The sequence below is a fragment of the Lathamus discolor genome, chromosome 6, assembly GCF_037157495.1.
Source record: "Lathamus discolor isolate bLatDis1 chromosome 6, bLatDis1.hap1, whole genome shotgun sequence".
NCBI lineage: Eukaryota > Metazoa > Chordata > Aves > Psittaciformes > Psittacidae > Lathamus > Lathamus discolor.
The window spans coordinates 53999350-54024010 of NC_088889.1; the positions used below are offsets into that span (position 1 = coordinate 53999350).

Here is a 24661-nt window from a genome sequence, read left to right on the forward strand (position 1 = left end):
AGTGAGGAAGAGATGCATAATTTTGCCCATATTATTGTGATTATTTCTAAGTCTTCTAAGTGTTTTGAGATGCTCTCCTACATCCATAAGTTGGAATGGAGACTTGAAATTGGAGAAGAGAAGGCTGCGTGGAGACCTCATAGCAGCCTTCCAATACCTGAAGGGGGCCTATAGGGATGCTGGGGAGGGACTCTTCGTCAGGGACTGTAGTGACAGGACAAGGGGTAATGGGTTAAAACTTAAACGGGGGAAGTTTAGATTGGATATAAGGAGGAAATTCTTTCCTGTTAGGGTGGTGAGACACTGGAATGGGTTGCCCAGGAGGTTGTGAGTGCTCCATCCCTGGCAGTATTCAAGGCCAGGTTGGATGAAGCCTTATGTGGGATGCTTTAGTGTGAGGTGTCCCTGCCCATGGCAGGGGGGTTGGAACTAGATGATCTTGAGGTCCTTTCCAACCTTAACTATTCTATGATTCTATGATTCTATAAATTAATTTGACTGGAAGTTGTCCTAATTTCAGGTACATTTATTTTTCATCTTTGGGAAAAAAGAGAAACTGAACAAGCAAACAAACCCACCAACAACAAAACAAACCTCTAAAATCACAGATTCTTAGGGCACAGAGTAGGGGTAGAAGGGAAGGTGCTTATCCCCTCTCTCTGCTGACTAGCAATAGGACGCAAGAAAATGGAAAGAAGCTGCATCAGGGGAAGTTCAGGTGGGAGTTCCTCAGGGGTCGGTGCTGGGACCGGTGCTGTTTAATATTTTCATCAATGACCTGGATGAGGGAACTGAGTGCACCCTCAGCAAGTTTGCTGATGACACAAAACTGGGAGGAGTGGCTGACACACCAGAGGACTGTGCTGCCATTCAGCGAGACCTGGACAGGCTGGAGAGTTGGGCGAGGAGAAACTGGATGAAATTTAACAAGGGCAAGTGTAGAGTCTTGCATCTGGGGAAGAACAACCCCATGTACCAGTACAGGTTGGGGGGTGACCTGCTGGAAAGTAGTGAAGGGGAAAGGGACCTGGGGGTCCTGGTGGATAGGAGGATGACCATGAGCCAGCAATGTGCTCTTGTGGCCAAGAAGGCAAATGGCATCTTAGGGTGCATTAGAAAGGGAGTGGTTAGTAGGTCAAGAGAGGTTCTCCTCCCCCTCTACTCAGCCTTGGTGAGGCCGCATCTGGAATATTGCGTCCAGTTCTGGGCCCCTCTGTTCAAGAAGGACAGGGAATTGCTTGAAGGAGTCCAGCGCAGAGCCACAAAGATGATTAAGGGAGTGGAACATCTCCCTTATGAGGAGAGGCTGAGGGAGCTGGGTCTCTTTAGCTTGCAAAAGAGGAGACTGAGGGGTGACCTCATCAATGTTTACAAATATGTGAAGGGTAGGTGTCAGGATGATGGAGCTAGGCTTTTTTCAGTGATATCCAGTGATAGGACAAGGGGCAATGGGTGTAAACTGGAGCATAGGAAGTTCCACGTTAACATCAGGAAGAACTTCTTTACTGTAAGAGTGACAGAGCACTGGAACAGGCTGCCCAGGGGGGTTGTGGAGTCTCCTACACTGGAGATATTCAAGGCCCGCCTGGACAAGTTCCTGTGTGATGTACTGTAGGTTACCCTGCTCTTGCAGGGGGGTTGGACTAGATGATCTTTTTAGGTCCCTTCCAACCCTTGGGATTCTGTGATTCTGTGATTCTGTATTAGGAAAAGGTTCTTCACTGAGAGGATGGTCAGTCAACAGAGCAAGCTCCCCAAGGAAGTGGTCATGGCACCAAACCTGTCAGAGTCCAAGGAGCATCTGGACAATGCTCATAGTCATATGGTTTAGTTTTAGGTAGTCTGCAAGGAGCAGAGAGTTGGACTCAATGATCCTTATGGGTGCCTTCTAAACTGAGACATCCTATGATTCCAAATAACAACTTAAAAAGTAAATAAGACTGCTTGATTTTCAGAAGGAAAGTACTCCTCAAGTAGGAAGCTACTTGGGTTTTTTTCAGAAGGCAAAAGTCTCCTGAAGACAAAGTAATATAATAGTTCTTGACTAAAACATGTATAACTGCGCCTTATTTTTCCCTTGGTTTTTTTCCCTTTTTTTTTTTTTTTTTTTTTTTTAGTAAGAATGTGTGAACTGCAGGTCAGATGTTCGGAGAAACCCATTAAGTGATTATTTACTTTTTTCCTGAAGCATGGCACAGTTTGTTGTTTCTGTGGCTGCTTGCACAGAGGACTCTGCAGAGAAATAGCAGAATCCAGACTTCCTTCACCAAATAGGAGATCAAAATACGGGACTTTATTTCCTAAGTTTGATTTTTGTAAAGCTTCAAGAGGCAAAGCCACAAGTAACTATTGCTATGTTAACATAAATATTCTTATAAGAGATTAGAGGCATGTTGCTCCCCTGTGCTAGGCATGTGCTTAGGCCTTGTATATCCAAAAGCTGAATGTGGGTCTGACGTCTCACCTTATAAATACAGATTTGAGTACAGTCTTGTAGTTAGTAAGCATAGGGTTAATGAAGGAAGACAAAGTTGATTTAAACTTGAAAACTTTGGTCAAATTCCTAGCTTTTACCCCAGATATTTTTTGTGTGAGCACAGGAAGGACATTTAATCTCTCCATATCTCAGTTGCATATGTATAACACAGGAATCAAAATACGATCGTTGTCCCACCCCTTTTTTATTTTTTAAGGCAATGGTTGTTTCTCTCTCTGTGTATGGAAAACTCGAAGCTCTGATCTCAGACAAGGCCCTTAAATGCTATTAGTATGTAGTAGGAGTAATAATAATAATAACAACAACCGATGGAGTTCAAATTCTGACAGACAGCTATGAGCCATTAGACATTTGGGAGTATGAATACAGTCGAGCCTAAGACAGCTATTTTCATCAGAGACTCAAGTTAACAGTTTGGCAGGGCAGCTGAATTTGGTGTTATGTAAGATGGGCTTTGAGACTTCAAACTGTCATTTTATAAATGTTTGGTTTTTTTCTCCATCCCCATTCGGTTTGGTCTGCAACTGGTGCTGGTTTAGAGCTGGCTCATTGTGGGATCTACCCTGCTGCAAACATTTGGAAATCTGAAAAGAGGGTTTCTTTAATTAACTGAAAACCAGAGCCCATAGTCTACTTGATATGAAAAATAGACCAAATTATAGTGGTATTCATAGTCTGCTGGAATGGTTGGTTGTTTTGGAAAAAAAGTGTTTTTAAAGACAGCTTGCCAAGAAACTGTTCTCTCAGGAAATGATAAATGGCAGTTTGGAGACTTGAGTGGCCTGTACTGTATGTATGTGTCTTGGTAAATGCTGACTCAATTGTGTGTGCTCCTGATGGCTCCCACATTCACAGCACAGGGAATTGACAGTCCTGATTCACAAACTCATTACTGTCCTGCAGTTCAGGACTTTTACTCATAGCCTTGGGATTTTTTTATCTGAAAACAATGAAAACACATTTCTTTAAATTACACTTCAGATAACCTTTTGGTTATCATTACTTTTACAGTGTATGCTAAACCCCTTGCGATTTCTTTCCAAAGCTGTAGCTTATCTGAATATACCCTGCCAGGTTTGGTGTTTTCTGTGTTTTGTTCCTTTTTTTTTTTTTTTTTATAGTATATTTCCTATGAAGTTATGAAGTTTTAGGGAAGAATGAAGATGTGGCTAGAATTTGTATGACAGGGTTGTTATTTTAAAGTAACAGAAAGTTCTGTCTGTGCACTGAAGAAAGATCTGCTTTAAACAGTGCACCATTTAGTTGTATGAGATCTTTGTAGTGGTATGTGCTATTTACTATAGGGGATATGTTGTATGCAAGTGGACAAGCCTTTGGAGTGTACTCTTCTGAGTGCTAACAGTGATCTGTGTTTTCAGGCCATTTATATTGCCTTAATCCCATTGACATCAATAAGTTCACTCCTCATTTATTCCGGGCTGAAAGAGAAGTGAATTGGGACTATTGTATGTTTAGGAGACATTGTTGCAAAACAAGCCCTGTTCCTGAGTCACAGTGAAGGGGGGAGAGTGGTTCATGGAGTACACAGAGCTCAAGGAATTATTGGGGTTTTTTCATGTTGCCTAATGAATCTAACTGAAAAGGGTCACAGGACTGGTAGAAAGAATTTGCATCTATGTGTCCATGAAAATTTTACTGTGTGCTTGTAAACTACAAGATAAAGTTCAGATTAAAGAGTTTGGAGATAATTTGATGGAAAAATAATCAATTCATTGCCTTTAGCTTGAATGTTAATGTTCCTAGGCGCCTTATGAAGAATTTGTGTATCTGATCATTTGCATCCTTGGAAACCTTTTTAGCATTCACATAGGAGGTAGTTGTGAAAACACTGAATGCTCCAAAGATCTGTTATCTGCCTTTGCTCCATTATTTATCTTGCTCCTTGCTCCTGTTCTTTGCTGTTTCTGAACAAATTCTTGTCCCTTTACCCCTCTGTATGGTGCTATAATGTAAAGCAGCTGTAACCACCTGCGTGGAGAACGCTGCCCACACCTTCATGCTCCTTGCCTTTGGCAGAAATGGTGCTACTTTTCTATTGAGGACAACATGACATCCTGGAGGAAGGAAGCACCTACCTAAATTGATTTTCTCGACTGTGATTTCAGAGGCAGAAATCTGCTGATGGGTTTTAAATGCAGTCTGACAGGTTAGGAGGAGTGTAAAATCCAAGTATCTCTGCCCCCTCTGACCAGTTAGATTCTGTTTTTCATGTTATATACCATTAATTCTCCACATTTTGCATACCAAGCTAAGAAGTACCAGCACTGACTAGCATCACTGTGAACAGGGACCATCTGGGGAGAACTACAGATGACTTCAACTGGGGAACTACATCAGCGAAAAAATGAATGCTGACCTTGTCATTTGAATTCCAGCATAATTTTAGTTACCATTTAGTTATGGTAGCTAACAGATACCATATGGTAACATCCGGTTAGTTATTTGAGTTATAATGAATAGCACCTGTTAATCACAAAGTTAATAAGATGAAATTATTTGACATTTCTCACATACTTAAAAGTATTGCTGGGTCAGGTACTGGTATACAATGAGAGATGGAGAAAAAAGCCATTTACATGAAAGTCAGAGAAATGTCTGCTTAACTCTAAAACTAAAACTTAAACATCAGGTTTCAGCAACAGTGCCTGATTACTCTCTTAATATTTTGTGTTCAAATGTTCTGGACTGTCTTCTTGTGCCCAGCAACAGGGTATTACAGACTTTCACCTTCATAGACTCCAGAGTGTGAGTGTATTTTCAGGGTTGCTTGGTTTGGCAGCATCAGAAGGACTGCTCTAGAAATATAATGATGTCTGTCTCCTGGTGTTCTGATTTAAAACCTTTGCCATTAGCAATGGCCTCTGAGTGAGTGAAGTGTGGAATTAATACAGGTGTTCCTTGTACTAACAAAAGCATTTTTAGGCTCTCGGACTGTCTGCTAAGATTGAGTTCATGTCATTTTCTACACATAGCAAGATCCTTTGTCCAGCACAGATATGCAAGCCCTAAATTAACTGTAGAATTATAAATAGGCCATAGTTGCAATACGTGAGGAGAGAAACCTCATTTTGACCTCTTGTATTGTGCAGTCACTGTTACAGAAAGTTACACACTGCGTGTTTCACACTTCTTCCTGAAATCATGATCTTCCTCACTGAAAAGCTCACTGGGATTCAAGGACACTCAGAGAGTAAGGGAAGTGTTGAGCACCTTGCATCACTGCATCACAAATGGGTCTGACAAACTTTGACCTGTGTGAAATACTCATATAGAAATGTTTCCCTGGAAAGTTACACTTATTTCTATGCATCCATTAAAGTGAAGAAATGCTGTGACTTAAGCAAGCTGCTTCTTTAGCCAGAGGCTTAATTCACTTATGTACTAAGTGCTATGTTACACTGTAGTGCAGCAGGGAAGGAAAAAAAAAAAGGAATCAACGTAAAGTGATATTTGTGATGATGTGTCTGTATGTCTGCACATCATCTGCAGGCTGTGGATTTGTTAGTTTTTCAGTCAGTAGAACTGTGATATAAATAATGCATATCAGAGCTGGTCACACATGGTCTTCTCACTTGCACATGTACACTGTGAGTACTAAGCCAGAGAGGAATAAGTGCAACCTGACCTCCTCTGCCTTCTCTGTAAATCAGCTTCTAAAAAGCAGTGTCAGACACTTGTGTTGTCATGACAGTCCACGTTCCATCTAGAAAGATCAGCGTGGTTATTGTGAGGTTTTCAGGTGGCATGGGCTATGTTCGTGTCTCAGACATCATCTTCTGCAGGACTTGAGGCAAGACATTCCACATTCTGTGGTTTCTGTTTCCTCAGTCAGGAGGAATGAGCTGTAGCTTGCTTCAGAAAGCAGGATGCTGATTTTCTGGTGTTCCCTTCCTGGAATGCCACTGTCAGTAAGGTCTTTCCTTACTGATACCCAAGATGCACTTGGTCCCTCTGTGGAGGACAGTCCTTTAGATGACAATTAAAGTGATGTCTCTCATCACCTGCAGCCACTGAACGTCCTGTAGCGCTCTTTGTCTGTCTTTGGCAGGGTTGAGTGGCTTCTTTCTGCTACCATTATATTCTCCTCATCTTTCATTATATCACTACTTTTTATTCCTATATGTAAAAACTGTGGAGTGACTGAGTGCACCCTCAGCAAGTTTGCTGATGACACAAAACTGGGAGGAGTGGCTGACACACCAGAGGACTGTGCTGCCATTCAGCGAGACCTGGACAGGCTGGAGAGTTGGGCGGGGAGAAACTTGATGAAATTTAACAAGGGCAAGTGTAGAGTCTTGCATCTGGGGAAGAACAACCCCATGTACCAGTACAGGTTGGGGGTTGACCTGCTGGAAAGTAGTGAAGGGGAAAGGGACCTGGGGGTCCTGGTGGATAGGAGGATGACCATGAGCCAGCAATGTGCTCTTGTGGCCAAGAAGGCAAATGGCATCTTAGGGTGCATTAGAAAGGGAGTGGTTAGTAGGTCAAGAGAGGTTCTCCTCCCCCTCTACTCAGCCTTGGTGAGGCCGCATCTGGAATATTGCGTCCAGTTCTGGGCCCCTCTGTTCAAGAAGGACAGGGAATTGCTTGAAGGAGTCCAGCGCAGAGCCACAAAGATGATTAAGGGAGTGGAACATCTCCCTTATGAGGAGAGGCTGAGGGAGCTGGGTCTCTTTAGCTTGCAAAAGAGGAGACTGAGGGGTGACCTCATCAATGTTTACAAATATGTGAAGGGTAGGTGTCAGGATGATGGAGCTAGGCTTTTTTCAGTGATATCCAGTGATAGGACAAGGGGCAATGGGTGTAAACTGGAGCATAGGAAGTTCCACGTTAACATCAGGAAGAACTTCTTTACTGTAAGAGTGACAGAGCACTGGAACAGGTTGCCCAGGGGGGTTGTGGAGTCTCCTACACTGGAGATATTCAAGGCCCGCCTGGACAAGTTCCTGTGTGATGTACTGTAGGTTACCCTGCTCTTGCAGGGGGGTTGGACTAGATGATCTTTTTAGGTCCCTTCCAACCCTTGGGATTCTGTGATTCTGTGATTCTGTGTTACCATGTGATGTGAAACAGATGCTGCCTTCCATCACAGAGAAGCTACATTTTGTTACTGATTTAACAGGGGCTAGTGCAGCCATTAATGGCTGGGGCTTGAGGGGAAAGATCCAGCTACATGTTCATGCTCCTCCTTTGTGCAGTTGATAACAGTTCTGGTAGGAGGTGGGAGTGGAGAAGGGGAACATCACAAAGCTTTATGTGCGAGACTGTCACCACCTCTGACTGAAGGATCTTCCAGTATTTCATCATGTCTAGACTATATGTACTGTGTTATCTTGTTTAGAAGCCTCCTTTATCACAGGATAAAATTACAAAGCCCCAATCTTTTTTTGTTTTGAACAGTAATGGTCATCATTATCTTAAGAATGAACAAGACAGGCTGCTGCTTATGAACCAGAATAACAAGAGGTGGATACACACCTAACATCTGGAGCTGGGCAGATCATTTAGTCTTCAAGCCTGTCATGATGATTAATCAGCTAGGAAAGACTGTGCGCCTTTTGCTTCCACCACTGAGCATTTGCTTACACTGCCAATAGATCCACTTTCAGAGTCACAGTTTACCAGCCCAAATAAATGCCCAGCTTAGCTGTATTCCTAGAAGAAATTCTTGACAAAGAAAACCATGAAGGATTTTTTGTTACCTTTGTCATCCATTAGATTTTTCAAACACATTATTTGATCTGAAACATTTGTTTACTTTTGAATCATTATAGCTTAAAATGTTATGGAGAAAAGCCTTGATATTTTAACTGACTCAAAACCAGAGAGAAACCCACAATGGAACCAACTTGGAAAGTTAACCCATGCAGAACTTGTTACCAGCAGCAGCTAAATTATCTGTCCCTCTTTTTTCAAAATTAGTCAAGTCCCCGAAGTGTTAGGAAATCTGCTTAAAGCCATAAGGTTGTATTTAAGCAAAAATAAACAGATAATCAGAGTCTATAAATTCGAGTTTCTGAGACCTTGGCGTACATAGAAGACCTCTTTTCAAGGTTGCCTCTGCAATGGTGTTGCTTATAGACTAACTCTGGAAATTGAAGCTGATATTCTTGCATAGCTGGTTGCCATCAGAGCTTGGAATTTAAAGAAAGAAGTCTAAAACTACAAAATGCATTACAAAATAATCACTTAATTTCCCCCGAATTCAACTGGCAAAGCTGTTGAACTCCTGCAGGCATGGTAATGACTTTGTATGACCCATGAAATTTGACTGAAAACCCTTCTTCATTAGCAGTTGGTTGCCTTTGTTGTAGTTTTGCTCCTGGTATCCATAAGATCCACTAGTTTGCCTTTATGAATAATACCATGACAGCCAACAAGCAGTTTCTTTTCAACATGGGTTTCCACTGGTAAATATATTATGTACTAGTTCACTTGTTGGTTATTTGCTGGCTTGTGATTGATTCTATCTGCCTCCACTTTTTGAAGCAGTCAGTAAACTTCAGTAAATGAAATGCATTTTTGGTGTGTCTAAGGCAGTTTGATTTTAGAGGATGCAGAGCACCTGCATCTTCTCTGGATTTCAGTGGGGGTTCTTTTGATTATTTATAAAGCAATTTTATGTTTAGAGCATTCTGAAGGAGGTGTTTCAAGGATATGATTTCTGCAAAATCAAATGGCGGTTGAAAAGGCTAGGGGAGTAGAGTGTGCTCACAGACTTTTTATCACCAATAAATTTCACCTCTGATCTCTGTGTAGGCCCTGGGAATGAAAAGTGCCTTTGGAAATGTGTGCGGTTTTCTTTCGTTCCACCGAGCTTTCACACTGAAATTTTCTGTCTTGCATCTGTGTCTCTGTAAAGCTTAATGCAATGGCAAAATAAGAGGCTGCCTCCTTTCTGAGGAGCAGACTCAAGCATACAAGAATACAGCCCTGGTTTTGTGTGTTCAGAATGGGTACAAACTTGCCACCTTATTTATCACCAGGATTTCTAACCTTAATGCCATGGCCCATAAATGACTTCTCCATAATAATATTTATCAAAGTATTTCTGGTCTAATTATTCATGCTGAGCTTGTTGTCTAAAAATTTCGCTTGAAAGAATCTTTTTAAAGATTTTTCTTTTGAAAACAAATTCAGGACCACATCAAACAGAGATTCATGTTGCCATTGGTTTAATTACCAGAAGCCCTCAGGGAATCTCAAAACTCACTGTTCTTGTAATTACTTCTCTCTCTCTTCCCTGCTCTTTTTCCCCTTCCATGTTTGATTGCTGCAGAGGTCATTCATATGGTTATTAATTTTTAAGCTCATTTAAGGTACAAAGGAGGTTATGTCCTTTTTTGCCCATATAGTAACTATCAAATCATAATTAATGAGTAGATTATAAATGATACAAAAGGAACTGAGCAAAAATATTTATTAAAAAAAAAACCAACAACGTACCAAGTCATCTTGGTTTTAACATTATGAGCAAAAAGCTGGTAGTGCTGCCCTTCCCGGCTCATGCCATGCCATAAAATGAGATCCATAACTTGTGGATGTGTCTCACTTTCTATTCCAACCAGAAAACCTGGTACATGTAGTCTGGCTTTATTCCCTTTGAAAATCAGTATGGATGCCTCAACTGGGTGAAGTGTGAAACACAACATAAGCAATGCTAACCTAACTCGATGTGATACATGGCATATTTACTTTAGAAAGAGCAGCAGCCTCAAATCTGTTTTGAATTAGGAAAAGAGTTTGAGAGAAAGAGAGGAAAAAGGGAACCGTTTCATAGCAGGCATCTAAAAAATAACAGTTTGGAGGAAGGAGGGAAAATTGTCAGGCAAAACCTAACAGTTAAAGCTGAAAAATGTATTTCTAACACTGGGGATTATGAGTGTATATCTTATTCTTTGTTTTTTTTAAAAATAAAGTCTTGGCAACTTAAGTGCATACTATGATGATCCAGAACAAGAACAGCTACTCAATGGTGAAATTATCAGCAGTACTCTGGCAAGAGGTTATTAGTCATAGTCCCAGTATCATATGAGAGCCAGAGCCAAGGATTCAAGAAGCAAAACATTCCCCTTTGGAGAGAGGTCAAGATTAGTCACCTTTGTTTTCTTTAATTGGTGAGGGTGGTAGGGAGGGCCTGTGGTTTATTTCATTATGAAGGAGAGTTTGGGCCATGTTTTTATGCTAGTTGGGTCTTCTACTGTTTTTATTAACCCTTGAAGTGTTGTAAATATGCCACTGTTCCACACTGGAAATGAGAATCTACAGCTAGGAGAAAGCTGTTGTCTGATAGCCAAACTTCTGACAACAAAAATATGGAGTGATATTCAGAGGCTGTACTGCTGTGATTAAACCAGCAGAAAGAGTCCTCCAGAGGAAAGTACCGTGGGGAGTTTTCTTCACATCTGTGGAACTGCAGCATCTGAAATATAAGTGCCTGTTAGCTAAACAGAGAGTCTTTCTTTCCTCTGCAGATAGGTATCGGAGTGCTCAACCAGAAGGACCCAACACGGGAATGTTTTGCTGACCAAGAATGTGATTGAGAATGAGAAAGCAATTGGTTTTCCAACTTTCTGTCTCACTAAAAAACAGAAAAGTGCTTTGAAGTTTTCTCTGAGATCTGAGGATCTGCTCAGGACAGGGAAAAGATTTTTAAGGTTTTGCTAGAGCTCTTCTTTCCAAGTTGAAGCTGTTTATCGTATCTGAAGGTAGGCCATTAACTACAGCCTCAGTTTTCCCCACTTTGTGCTAGTAATGACGGTAGATATCTACTTCAGTGTTCTACTGTATAGGTACACAAAGATTCACACAGGGCTTTGCATATAAGATACACTAATGATTGTCATTTATTCCATAACCATAACCAAACTATCACATAAAAATAAGAGATTTTCTCCCCCCTCCCCCCTCCCCCCCCCCCGGTTTTCGTGATCAATAATTCCCTTATATTTCTCATTATCTCAAGCCTGTTTGACATCTTCCATACGGCTGGATTTCAATTTAAGCATAATTTGGGATGCTGTTTATGATGATGGTGCTAGATAGATGTCCAGTGATACTTGTGGATATATAAACTTCTCATACTTTTAGTATCATTGATTCACTTGTAAGGAAAGAATCCCTTTCTTCTTGCCAATTTACGTCTTATTTTAAAATGGAGATGGAAGACAGTTGTGTCTGGTCAAAGAGATATTATTTCCTGAAGAGGGGGCTATAGTAAATGACGATAAGCAAATTCTTGAAAAATCCAGAGTATTCAGTTAATAGGATAGGGGGATTTTATCTTCTTTAGTGGCTTCTGATTAAAGTTGTATTTAGAGATAAGACCCTAAACTTCACTTTCCTGGCTTCATGCAAGGAGAGAAAAACATTCCAAGCTCCCTTGTTCATCTACTGATACTCTCTTAATTTAGAGGAAAGGGTTAAAAAAAAAATCTGACCTTTCTAATACTTAAAAAAAAAAAAAAAAAAGCTGTATCCTGAGGCACTGCTGGGCCAAAGACTGTAGATTTTGGACACTGTCCTAACTTAAAAATTTCCATGTGTTTTAAGTCTTGTCTCATTTATCTAAAGAGTCAACCACAAATTTTAATTGCATGGCTATAGCCCTCTAGATGCCAGATAGATCTGTGAGTGGTGTGCACATCTGGGCATGCATTCCGTACTGCGAGGCCAACAGGACAGGCCTAGGAGCTTAGGGAGCAGTGAGTTAGCAGAGGGGCTTCATGGCCCAAATCTACACCTACAGCTAAAGAAAGATTCTCAGGAAGAGCAGATTTCCAATTGCTTGTGTGTTTTATATAAGCCAAATATTTTTTCCAATAAGTTGTTAATAGCAGCAGCAAAAACACTGAACTGAGGCCACCATTCTCAGCTCTATCTTCAAAACTAGCAGCCATATCCAGTCTCTGCTTCTTCCCATTTCCTCCAGCCACATCCATCACGGTCCTCATTTCTGTCTTGACTAGCAACATCTCAGATCATCCCTTTCATACCTTTTTTTTTACCCTCAGGCCTTTCTGAAATGTCTCCACTTCCAAAGTAAGCACTGCCCCAAAAGCTTTCCACCTTTCAAGGTCTTGTACTCTTTAACAATCCATAGCTAAGTGTATTTCACTCTCCCATACCTTAATTCTTCCATCTGCCAGCATCCTGCTGACCTTCTTGCTAGAAGGAGAGGTATATATTCATCTTATCTTGCTTTCTTTAGTCAAGCAGCAAGTTACAGCCAGATAAATTTACGAAGGTGACATGTAAAAACTGAATCAACTTGTGTGCTTGTAACTTTTCTATTTATATCACTTAATTTTTAAGATCTGAAAGGAATCCCTCTCTCATATAAACACAGCATCTGTTGTTGCCACTTGTTTTTTTGTAGGTCTCATTTAATAGTTCCTTTTGTAACTGAAGTTTCGCCGACTGCTGATCTGCAGCATTTACTCACACAGGGATTATGTTTATAGGTTGTAAGTGGCTGGAAATAGTCAAAGGTAGCTGTGAAGGTTTCTGTTTTATTGTGTAACATCTTCTTCAGCTACTGCTGTTCCTGAAGGCTGTATCTTCATTTCCATTCGGGGAAAAAAATGGCAGTATTCTAAAAGTGACAGTTATAAAAACATGCTGCCAATATTCTGTGTTTGGTAATGTATATGCTGTATTTCATATTATTTATTGAATCACGTATTACTGAAGTGGCTTTTTCATATCAGTTTTTCATGTTTTGACCTGTCAGATCATGTCTCTTACTATTGTTTTCAAATAGAATCCAAGGGAGATGTCTAATCTGGAAAATGGCATTATGATTGTAGTTTACAAATTTCTAAGAATCATGGAAATCCACATGAAAGAAGTGAAGCTGAGTGGATAGTTAACCAGAGATGTTGTATTTCCAGAAACTTTGAAAAAGCTTTTAAAAAAATATGTTTTTCTTTGGGGAAAGGGACATTTGGAAAGGAAATGTCCCTTTCTATAACTACATTGCGAAGAACTACAATTCGCTGTGGTATAGTTACTTGCTTATCTGAATTTCTTTCCCAATTCTAGTGAAAAGAAAGAATTCATAAATCAACCCTGCCATTTCTTCCATTTCCTACAGTTTGAGCACCTGGTACCCTAGAGCTTGTACTGCACAATCAGGACAAAATTCTTCAGACAAACAAAAATTACTTTAAAATGCCACAAGTGTTATAGTCAGTAATCAAATGGCCACATGCTGGTGTTATCAGTTTGTTTTACTTCTCAAAATAATTAAGAAAAATGTGTAACAAAACTGAGTTTCTATATGGTGCATTAGGAATTTACTATGCCAAGTCAAGCCCTCTTTAATAGCAGTTCACTGATACGAATGTAACTTCCTGGAGAAACAGAGCCAGTGACTAGCTTAAAAATCATGGCTTTTTTCTGAAATCTGACCCTGACTCAACAACTCAGAATTTTCTTCTCAGTCCCAGGTCATCACCCTCTGTTGAAAGCACAAGCAGCACACCCTGAGTCATGGTGAATTATCAGCAGCCATTTAAGGGTTACTACCACAAAAAAATAGAGGGTTTTTTTTACACTTTTGAGAACTATAGAATAAATATTTACTATAAAAATACCGAGTAAGATGACACAAGCAACAGTTTCAGTTTACTGAAAAACAGAACCATTTTTAGTATCTCAAAGTGAAAAAGGGTTTGGCACTGAAAGCTTTATGCAAGAGAGCTGATTTTAGGACACAGTGAGTAGCAAGTGCCTTTGTTTCCAAAGATGCTTTTTGTCTCAGTGTTATCTATTTCATTTGTCAGTTGAGACAGTGGTTACAGTGTTCATATATTTTCATTGATTAGAAAGTGACTTGTCACATGCAGCACTTAAAGCCCATTAATTTTGTTCCTCAGGAACTCAGCCTTTATACTTTTCTAACAACGAGTAATCATATAGTAGAGGAGAGTGTTTTCTCACTGGCTCCCCTTCCTCTATCTTTCCCCCAGACACCACACACATACTCCCTTCTTTGACCAGCTCTCAAGAGAAAGTACAGACAGTCTGGAGAACAGATCTTCCTTCATGCAGATTACATTCGCCTATAAACAGCTCAGCAACGGGTATATGACCTCCAGCAAGACTGCTGCCTAATCTCTGGCAACAAAATAAACAAATCCAAGCCAGAAGTTCTGATAAGGGGATTTGCAAGAATCTGGGATCTTGGATACTGTAAATGGAAGGAAGACCTTTTTCATGATTTTTGAAGAATCATGTACCTGAAGAATTTTTCCTTAATAATACTGATATTGTTGGTCCCCCCACACACACACACTATTATAGAGCAATGTTTAAATTAAATTCCCACACCTATCCCTGAGCTTCTCTAGAAAGCCACTTCTAACACCATATTTGTTCCTGTTGACAGGGCCCTCAAAACTAAGGCATCTCAATATTAGAAATACTGAGATACTAAATTGTGTAAGGACTTAGAAAGAAGAAAAGCCAGGGAAGCTGCCTCTGAAGCTCTATCAAATGTTCTCAAGATTTAAAAGGAAAGGTCCCACCAAAGAAAAATGTGATTTATAACCACACCTTCACTTGCAGAACAGTTTAAGCACTGCTTGACCGTGACGCCTTCCTTCTTGTATGCCAGAGGGCTGTAATGACAGTAGAAGTTGCCTTCTTGTGGCTTTTGCTTCTCTCTTTAAAATATCTCATACTTTAAGCAGACACCCCTTTGGCAGAACCGAGGATGGTGACCCATTGTCCCATTGCCATCTCATTTGCAAATGTCATCTTTTCTGATCCCATCCCCAATTAGCATGAGCAGAGCAATGTACAGAAATCCAGATTGCTGCTTCTTTTGTAACATCCAAAGAATATGTTACTATTTGGGATAGACGAATCAGTCAAATATTGATCCAGAGCCTGCTGAAGTCACTGGAAGTCTGTGATTGCCAAAAGTACCACTGACTTCAGTGTGTCTTGGCGCAAGCCCTTCGTGGTCAGAGAACTTCCTGGCTTGCTTTATTGGAAATCAGAACTGATTAAACAACAATCAAACACAACCAGCTATCTGGACCTCCCTCCACAAAACCTTTGTAGCTTTAGAGCCCTACCCTAGCATGGAAAGAACATGGAAGACAAAGGTCTTTAGTTTTTATCTCATATGGCCCAACTAAATAGCAGTCAGCTTCTGCCTCTGCTTCTGTGGGCCTCCTGCACTGCACAGCTGCAGCAGCCAAACCTTGTTCCCTAGAAAAAATTAGACAATTATCCCTGGGAATACATTTCCCATCAAGAATATTCATATCTCACTTCTCTCCGGTACTTCATCACCAGGATGCGCAGCTGTTGAAGGACTATCCAGATCTCAGTCCAATCTACTGTCATGTTCAATAGCTCATCACTCCAAAAGTTTTGTAAATGCACATTTTCCAGATATATCTTTGGTCTGTGTTTCTTCTGGTAATCCCTGCCTGGAATCACAAATTCAGAACTATGTATATATAAATCCCCTAGTTAGTTTAGAATAATTAGCAAAAATTTTCCTTTCTTCTTAAGGAAAAGTTGCCCTTTGGACTCTGAAGGGAGCTGTTTGTCTGCAGTCTTCCAAAACAGTCTTTCCAGCACAGCTGTCTCAGAAAGCAAGTGATACCTGCACAGTGGGGGATGGAGGAATGAGAGATTTTTGCAGGCTTCACTAGCACTGATTTGTACTCTTACATGTGGATGATCATGAGTTAGCCATCTGTGATGGGCACTATTTGGGCAAAGCATGCCTTTTTTTAAGTGAGTGAACAAATAGTGATGAAAAGAAAACCTGATGATATGCTCAATTTTCCATCTGTATTTCCTTCTAGAAATCTTGAACTTACATGTTCTTCAGCTTCCTCATTTGAAGAATCTCATCTTTTAACAGCCATTTCCACCCAGGATTACTAGTGTTTCATGTACCATCTAGGGTGCTTTGCCTTATGTTTTCAAAACCAGCTGCGAAGTATAAATCTCTGGCACCTCATATTTTTAAATCACTGTATCTGCTTCCCTGCCTGTTGTATAAAGTGTTTGAAAAAAACTCAGCATTTTCTCTATGGTGGAAAAACATTTTAGTCTCTGCTGAAATCCTCCAGGTTTGTTGATGTTCTGCTCAGCCTTACTGTCTTTTACTATCCTGTGTGATACTTGGATGATAGCCAGGCACATATAAATCGCTCCCACTCATGCTCTCTCTGGCGGTTTTATGTGCCTTTCACTACTTTCTAGCAGATATTTTAGGCAGCAATTTATTCCTATCACAGTTTTTTGCCGTCTTACTTTTTTTCACTTTTTAAAACATATTATATCTTTTTGCCTAGAATTTGCTTAGTGTTTTGGGATCCCTGTGGATTGACGGGTCATAGACTATGACAGCAAAATTGAGGTTTTCTCATTATACTTGTAGAAGGGATCAGAAGACCATAGGGCAGACTCCTACAGTGCCATTTCAATATGTGCCATGGCAAGGGGCAGAGAGTGGGCAGGACTTCAAAGCTGGAAGTACCCATCTCCCCTTCAAGACAGCTCTCTCGGTATATTGGAGTCAGCAGAGAAAGGAGGCTTCCCATATGCCAGATAAGAGGGGTGGTACAGATTACTTCTTGAGTGGAAAGTGCAAGAAGCAAGAGACTGAATCTGTGGTGCTCCTAGAAATATTTCATTCTTGATTTTCTTCTGAATACCATAAATGTACACCAAATAGAATCTAAATTTTGGACAAATCTATAACCTAGCCTCCGTTAGATATCCTGATTTTTCATTGTATTTTCTTGTAAAGATTACAAGAGCGAGCAGGAAAAGGGAAAAAAAGAATTAGATAGTTTAAGGAGCTTCTGTCTCAAGGCAGAAGAAAATGAGTATTACGGATTCAGGCTGAACCTTCCCCTGCAGCACCCCAGTTGGAAAATTAGCTTTAACCCACCTTAGAAGAGTTTCTGTCTTGCTGTGAGTCATCTCATTCAAATGGCAGTCCTAGTGAACGCTGTCATTGACGAGGTGAGAGCATAAAACTGAACCATGCCCCACTTCCAGCCCTTGCCACAGACCCCAGCTTCTGTACACTCACAGAAGCAAAAATATCTGTGGGCATTTTGTGGCCTGAGCTAGTAATTTGGCCCACATGTAACAAAAAGCATCAGTCAGTCCTAGCATAGAGTGGATTAGATCACTGCAACTAGAGCAGATACTAAAACATATTGATATTATTAAGGCATATAAGCATGTTAGAAGTTTATCATGTTTAAGCGGAAAAAAAAATATGGCCAGAATAATAACAAAAAACCCTCACAGAAATTCAGTTATGGGACTTGGTTCTCTGTCCCAGCACATCTCTTTAAAAGCTCATTTGTCAAGTGTTCATCCAGGTAGAAAATGAGTCTCAAAGCACATACCAGAGGTGAGTATTAACAGGCCTGTCCTCAACCAACTCTGACCTGTTGCATTAAATTTCTGATGCTGTTTGATGAACTGTGAATCTGTGGTGTCTTCATAGAGGTTGTTCGGATCCTCATTAAGAAAACTGTCATTTTAATATTGTATTTGTATCTCATGGTTTGTTGCAATTTTCTCACTTGCTGCTACTAAACAAATCTTTCCTTTGCCTTCCTAGGTTACACAAATGGACCAGAAACTGAACGTCATTACAGATATGCTGCATCATCTGGTTTCCTGTCGGCAAGGGGATCAAGGGAACAATAGAACATCTCAGAGAGGCAACAATGTCAATTCGGATCTTTTCCTCCCTAATAACACCCTGCCAACCTATGAGCAACTGACAGTACCGAGGAGAAATGAAGATGATATATCCTGATGCAGTATAAGTCTGGGTTGGGTTCTTCCCACCTTTCTCCTTTAAATGTGACTGAATGTTGAGAACCTGGAAGGAATTAGGTTTATCAGCCATTCGAGAAAACACACAGCTACTGCATCTATGCCACTAGTCTCAAATACCCTCTTCTAAAGCCACTCATAATAATGAAAGGATTGCCAGGCTGTCTTCTACCAGGGAAAACTTACTGAAACTCCACATTGATTTTGTTCATGAACAAATGATCACAATTCATCATTTCTTAGAAAGACCAAAAAAGAAAAAAAAAAAAAAAAAGACCAGACAAAATGACAAGGATTTAGAGTTCCTTTAATAATAATAATAGTGATAATAATATTCTAATAATACTTGAACTTAGATGGAAAAAGTGCATTCTGTTTATGAATCTGCAAATAGCAATATATTTCTACTAAGGGTTTTTAAACAAACTAGGATAACTTATGTTGTTTTTATTGTATAAATGTACACTAACATTCTAGAGAATGAGAAACCACATACTGAATTATTTTCTTTTTCTGTTTTATTTTAACATTGCTACATAAACAGTTATCAGATAATGACCAGATTTTTTAAATCTGTTTTTCTTCAGGGAGGAACTAATCCTTAATCTGAAACAATACTATTTATAGTGGAAAGAGCTATAGATTTTTTAAGATATCAGTTTTTCATGGGGAGACAATAAAGTATTACATAGAAAAAAAATCTTTCTGCTCTCTAGAAAACTGTTGCCAAAGAATTTATATATAAATAGAAAACGCAGTGGTCTGAATGTACTTGTCCTGAAATAGCTTCTTAAATAGAAGGCTACTACTTCTTAAATCTACTGCATTTTAGCTTACAGTCACAAAGAACAGTACAAGAGCCTGAAGTGACTGGACTTTGCGGGTCAAGTGCTTGAGGTGGCCACTTGCTGAACATCCATAATCCTCTCAGGAATCGAGGCCCCCGTTCAGGAAAGCATCTCTCAGCCAGACAGCATCTATGACAATTTGAACAGTTTCCTGAATAATGTCTTGAGAAATTCATCTCCCTACAAGAGTCATTTGGTATTGAAGAGTACCAGCTCTAACTTATAGCACCAAGGGCCCCAGCTACAACCCACAGGGCTGAACCACATTACCCTACATGATAGTTAAAATAAAGTCAGCAGTGTTTGGGTCAATGTGATATTTCACATACATAATGTGCAGGATTTGGGATTTTATTACAAAGGTTGAAATCCAGCCCTTGCAAATAGTCAGCACCAGTATCCTATCAGCCCTGCTTTGAATGTGGAACATCCTTAAAGCTGACAAAGTATCAGGAAAATATGTTTAGTCTAATGTGGTGGTGGTGGTAGCCCATACTGCTGGTGAAAGAGAGAGATGTAGACAGATTTAGCAGCTCTTGCACCTTGAGCATCGTATGCATCCAGTGCACCCTATTTCCCTCACTGCAGAGCCTGTACCCCACAGCAATCTCTCTCCCTCTCCTGGAAAAATTACACTCTAAAGCCTCATAATTTTACACAGCAGTTAACGTCACCTGTCTTTAGTCTCTTTGAGCCATCTGAAATACTGATGTGTAATGAACTGGGACAGCAGGGAACCTTCTCATTCTGCTGCTTGTATTCTGAGCTTTCTTCTCAACATTTCATCTCTTTCACTTGGACTGCAGAGAAAAGTATACTGCATTTAACTTTACAGATTATGTTATAATTATCCAGCCTCACTGCTGTACAGCAGGTAAATGTTAAGGGTGTAGAAATTTACAGGCATAAACAGGAATTGTGTCTGGGCATTATGTTTTATAAAAATCAAAATTATTCTCATGATTTTGAAAATTTTTTGAATGAGATTCACTGTAATTTCAGGTTTTCAATCAGCCTGTTAATTTCCTAATAAAATACAGGACAAGAGTGCCATGTCTTTTGGTTATTCTAAAATCCAGACACTTGATACACACAGAAAAGCTGATGTCTTTGCATTTCTACGGGGGGCTGTGTTAACCAGAAAATGCATCCATTCCTATCTGCTTTCTCTCAAGACAATACCTATATTTTCTGTTTGGCAGCTAATCTCGGTAATAACAGATGAGCTGAGTAAATGTTTTGTGCAAAAAGTAATTTCCCTTTCTTGATATGTCACTTGGTCTATACCCATCCGGAAAGCACTGTTACCAGCATCCTGGTATATCCAGGTTTAACCAGATTTTACAGATTCTCAAGGCTGGAAGTCTCATCATAAAGTCAGTGATCGTCACCTGGGCCCAGCTGACCCTTTCAGAAAGAGCGCTAGCTCTGAGACCTGCTTCTTCAACTCTGACAATCCACCTCACCCTAAGGAAAAGAAGATGATCCATTTTCCCATCTGAAGAGGAACGTCATAAAATGAGCCACCCAATTTTGCCATGCAGCTGACTGGAGCTAGCCATCCCCAAGTGCTCACCAGAGATAGGTCTGACCTCTCTGCCCGGAGGGCTGGACCGGTTTTATCTTTCCGGCTGAGGTTTCATACATCAATGACTTCTGGAAGTACCTCAGCATCTTTCTTTCACAGAGCATTGTGGAACAGCAGCATCAGGAAGATGAGCTGAACAGTTCAACACTGGACCAGCCTGAAGTAAGCAGCATGCAATGAGCATGTGTTTCTGCTGAAACCTTATCTGCTGGTGTCTGTTGTTCATCCAAACTGTCCAGACAGGGTTTCTTCAAGTAGATAGGAAATGTTTGTAAATAGCTTGAAGGGGAGCAAAGAAGCTTTAAGATAGGCAAAGCCTTGACTTCATTGTTTTCTATCCTGTTTTTGTAAACTGTTAAAATAAGGCATCTGACACTGCAGAAGCAAGACTCTTAGAGCAGCTGAATAGCAGTTTGCATTTCAAGAACGGTGTGAGCTGGGCCTGGATCCCCATCCCTGCCTGAAAAGAATAAAGGTCAGCTAAAAAAAAGTGATCTAAAAAACTGTGAGCAGACTCAGCTTCCCCAGCCTCTGGGTGCTACGCCAGATATGGAAGGTAGGAAGCCAGTGAATAGGAGAGGAGTAGAAACATGGGCTGTCCAGCTGAAGGTGGTGATGAAAGCTCACTCCATGGCAGACAACCATGAACGTTTGCAAAAAAAAATGATTAATGGGGGGACAGGGGGAGATGTGTGCAAGGGGGGAGGTTTAGGAGATGAGCAAAAGTGTGGGCTCCTGGATAGGGGGCTGTGGATTGTGGATGATTCAGGAGACAGAAGCACAGTGCCTGGCATCAGCACTAAGCTACAGTTTGACCTCAGGGAGGGTCATTTCACCTGTTTGGCCTCATCTGCTGCCCCCTCTTCCACTCAGCCTACTTGTTTATTTAGACCGCAAATTTCCTGGGACAGGGAAGGCCCCTTTCTGTGTGTTAGCTCAGTACCTAGCACAAACAGACCTTCCGTCTGGGACTTGAGGTACTGCTCTCATATAAATAATTACTCAGGACGTAAAAGCCACCCTGGACCCCTGCTATATTCAAAACCTTTACTATTGTGAGCCCAAGGAGTTTCAGAGTTGGAACTGCCTGGTGCCAAGCTGACAATTAGAGGATGCTGGGGTTTAGATCCCCTTTGACATAGTTTGTTACAGAACACCAGAAGTCTGGCCATCAGTCATTTTCACCATTGTATACTAAAGCAGGTTGATTTCAAATAATGCAATGGGCCAGTGCTATGCTTAAATACTAGCTGAGGCAGAAATCTTTGGATGTCAGTGGATTAAATAGCCATTTTACTGCAGCAAGTTAAGGGCTGTTGTTACTAGCAGACACTTCTGGACTGATTTATCACCCACTGGTTCTGAGGAAGGTGAAGCAGGTCAGGGGGCTGAGCTGAAAAGGTCTGGGCAAGAAACAAATCTCCTTTTGAAATATAAAAAAGGAAAATACAGGAAGATTTTCTGTTCTGGGAGTTTAAAGGAGAAACGGTAAAAACAGTTTTAAGCTAATCCTTGTGTACCCTGCTGAGATGGATGTTATTGTTCTCATTTTACTGATGGGGTGGTGGTTTGGGAAGAGGAGGGGCATTGAGAAGGAAAGGAAAAAGATTAAAAGTCTAATGCAAGTCCCATTTATGTTGTACTCCTGTGAAAATGTATTTGTGTGCTTATTTATGTGCAGGAGTTGGGCTATTGCTTGCAGTGGGACTACTCTGTGCATGTTGAGTCAGTGTAAAACTTTGCAAGTTCAAAATGTATAGTAAAGACATTGCTTCATGGTCCTTCAGTGAAAGCTGGGCTCACAGAATCACAGAATCCCAAGGGTTGGAAGGGACCTCAAAAGATCATCTAGTCCAACCCCCCTGCAAGAGCAGGGTAACCTACAGTACAGGCTCAGTTGTGTGTGCAGCATTGCTTTCCTCGTGGTTAGAGAGCCATGTGAATTGACAAGTTTCTGTTTCCCGTTTCTGTTTTCAAATCATTTGTTTATAATACTCTTGCATGCCCGTTACATTTTCAAGCCACAACAACCAGAGGTATTTCTTTCCACTTCTGCGATATGAATTTCTTTACCTACCGTACTTGAACACATGCAATACAATGTTTCTTCACACTGAGCAAAGGCTTTCTAAATGCCCTCCAATTTCATTTAAAATAGCCTGTGTAGTATTTTGCACCCTGGGCTCCCTGAGTAGCAGCAGCTGTGATGAAGGTTCATGAAAGGCAGTGAGCTGTTACACAAGTGCCATGTGGAGGTGACACTTAGCTATGCCCTCAGAAGGATGCAATAACCACAAGTGGTTGAGTTCAAATGGAAAACAGCGAGTAATTCTGTGAATGATGGCTTTTTTTCTGTCTTGTCCATGGGCTGACTCTGATTTCTAAGAAGTGCAAGTTTCAGTTGAAGCTTTTGGGGGTTTTTGTGGCTGTGATGTAGAGCAGGTTTGTTTTCTTTGTTAGTCCCCTTGTGCCCACTGAGAGTGCATGAGCACTCAGCCTTTCCTTGGTGAGGATGTTGATACCAGGCCCCTCTCTCTTCCACCTCAGTGCCTATTTTCAGAGAACTTATAAGAACTGAATTATTTTGTAGACATCTCTCCTTCTGTCAAGTTGAACAAGGCCGACAGGTTCAAAAGTTATTAGGGGGAGGCAAAACAAACACAGCGTGAGTGCATTAACCTTGTTTCCACAGGAACTTTGTTGAAAGTCCTCACTTCCCCCCCTCCCCAAGACCAGAGATCTGGAAGAGATGTAACGCCTCACCTGGGAGCAGAAAACAACCTCTAACTCCTGGACTGAAGAGGAGACTTGCAGAAAGTGTATTCTTGGGAGTCGGTGGCTCCTGCAGGGCTTGGTGCACATTGCCTTTGGATCAGCTATTGAAAGAAGCTATAAAATAGAATTTTTCTGATATTGCTTCCAATGACAGTCACCTAAAAGCTAATATGACAAAACGCTTGGCACTGCAACAAAGAAAATGCAGGTGCCAGATAGGCGTATTTTGAAACACATCCATGCATGCTATTGTAATACAGCATGGTGCCTGGTGAAAATATGTCTACATTGCTGTGAGGGACCACTGCCGGGGAAGGACTGGCCCAAAAGAAATGGCATTGTCCAAATTCACATTGCTCCTTCATGGGCTGGCAACTGCTCTCTGTGGGGAGAGGCTTCCCAGGGGCCTGACATGAGGCATTATGCTCTCTGCCCGTGGATTTGCACCTAAGAAGAACTGATCTATAAAGCCATTCTTGAAACCATCTTGGAGCTGTGTTTGCTTCAGAGCTAGCATTGCTCTGGCAAGCTGCCCAGGGATTTAGGCTTGGTTAATCCAAGCTTGGCTCTCCATGGCAGACACCCATGGAACAAAGGAAATAAAGCTTTCACGACCCCGTTGAGTTGCTGGTCAATCATTCAGCCAGGTGCAGCAAGTGGGCTAGGCAGTCTTCAGCGAGCTCTCTCAGATCAGAGAGGGGCAAATCCTTGGTGGGGGTGAGCAGATGAATCTTTAGAGATTTTCTTGCCGTAATTTCCCAAGTCTGGAAGTGTTGGGCTCTGAGCCCCTGGTGCCTGTGCATTTCACACAACCTTTAAAGCCAGCTGTGCTGAAGTGTATCGCTGCTGCTTTCTGTGCTGGCAAGCCTAAAGGGAAATGGGGAAAAAAAAGAAGCCAAAAAAGAAACTAAAATCAGTTTTCAGTTCTGCTGTGTGTTGTATTCTTAAGAGCATATTGCTCATTAATTTGTAAAGATTAACATGTTACATAGAGTTGTTAACAAGCACTTCTAATGCTGTAAGGATGATAAGCACATCGGAAGTATTAGGATTACAAGCAGCTCATAAGATGCTATCATCTGCAACTGTTGTTTAAGC

The 24661-nt window shown here is 40.9% G+C and overlaps 1 protein-coding gene across 3 annotated transcripts in view; it reads left to right on the forward strand.

Annotated features, from left to right (window-relative positions):
• Positions 1–20247, forward strand: part of KCNQ1 (potassium voltage-gated channel subfamily Q member 1) — a 358327-nt gene extending 338080 nt beyond the window's left edge. For all 3 annotated transcript variants that reach the window (XM_065682779.1, XM_065682780.1, XM_065682781.1), the window contains one exon: positions 18132–20247. In XM_065682779.1, the coding sequence (XP_065538851.1) occupies positions 18132–18332 (201 nt within the window). In that variant the 3' untranslated portion in view covers positions 18333–20247. The remainder of the gene's footprint in view (positions 1–18131) is intronic.
• Positions 20248–24661: the final 4414 nt, after the last annotated feature.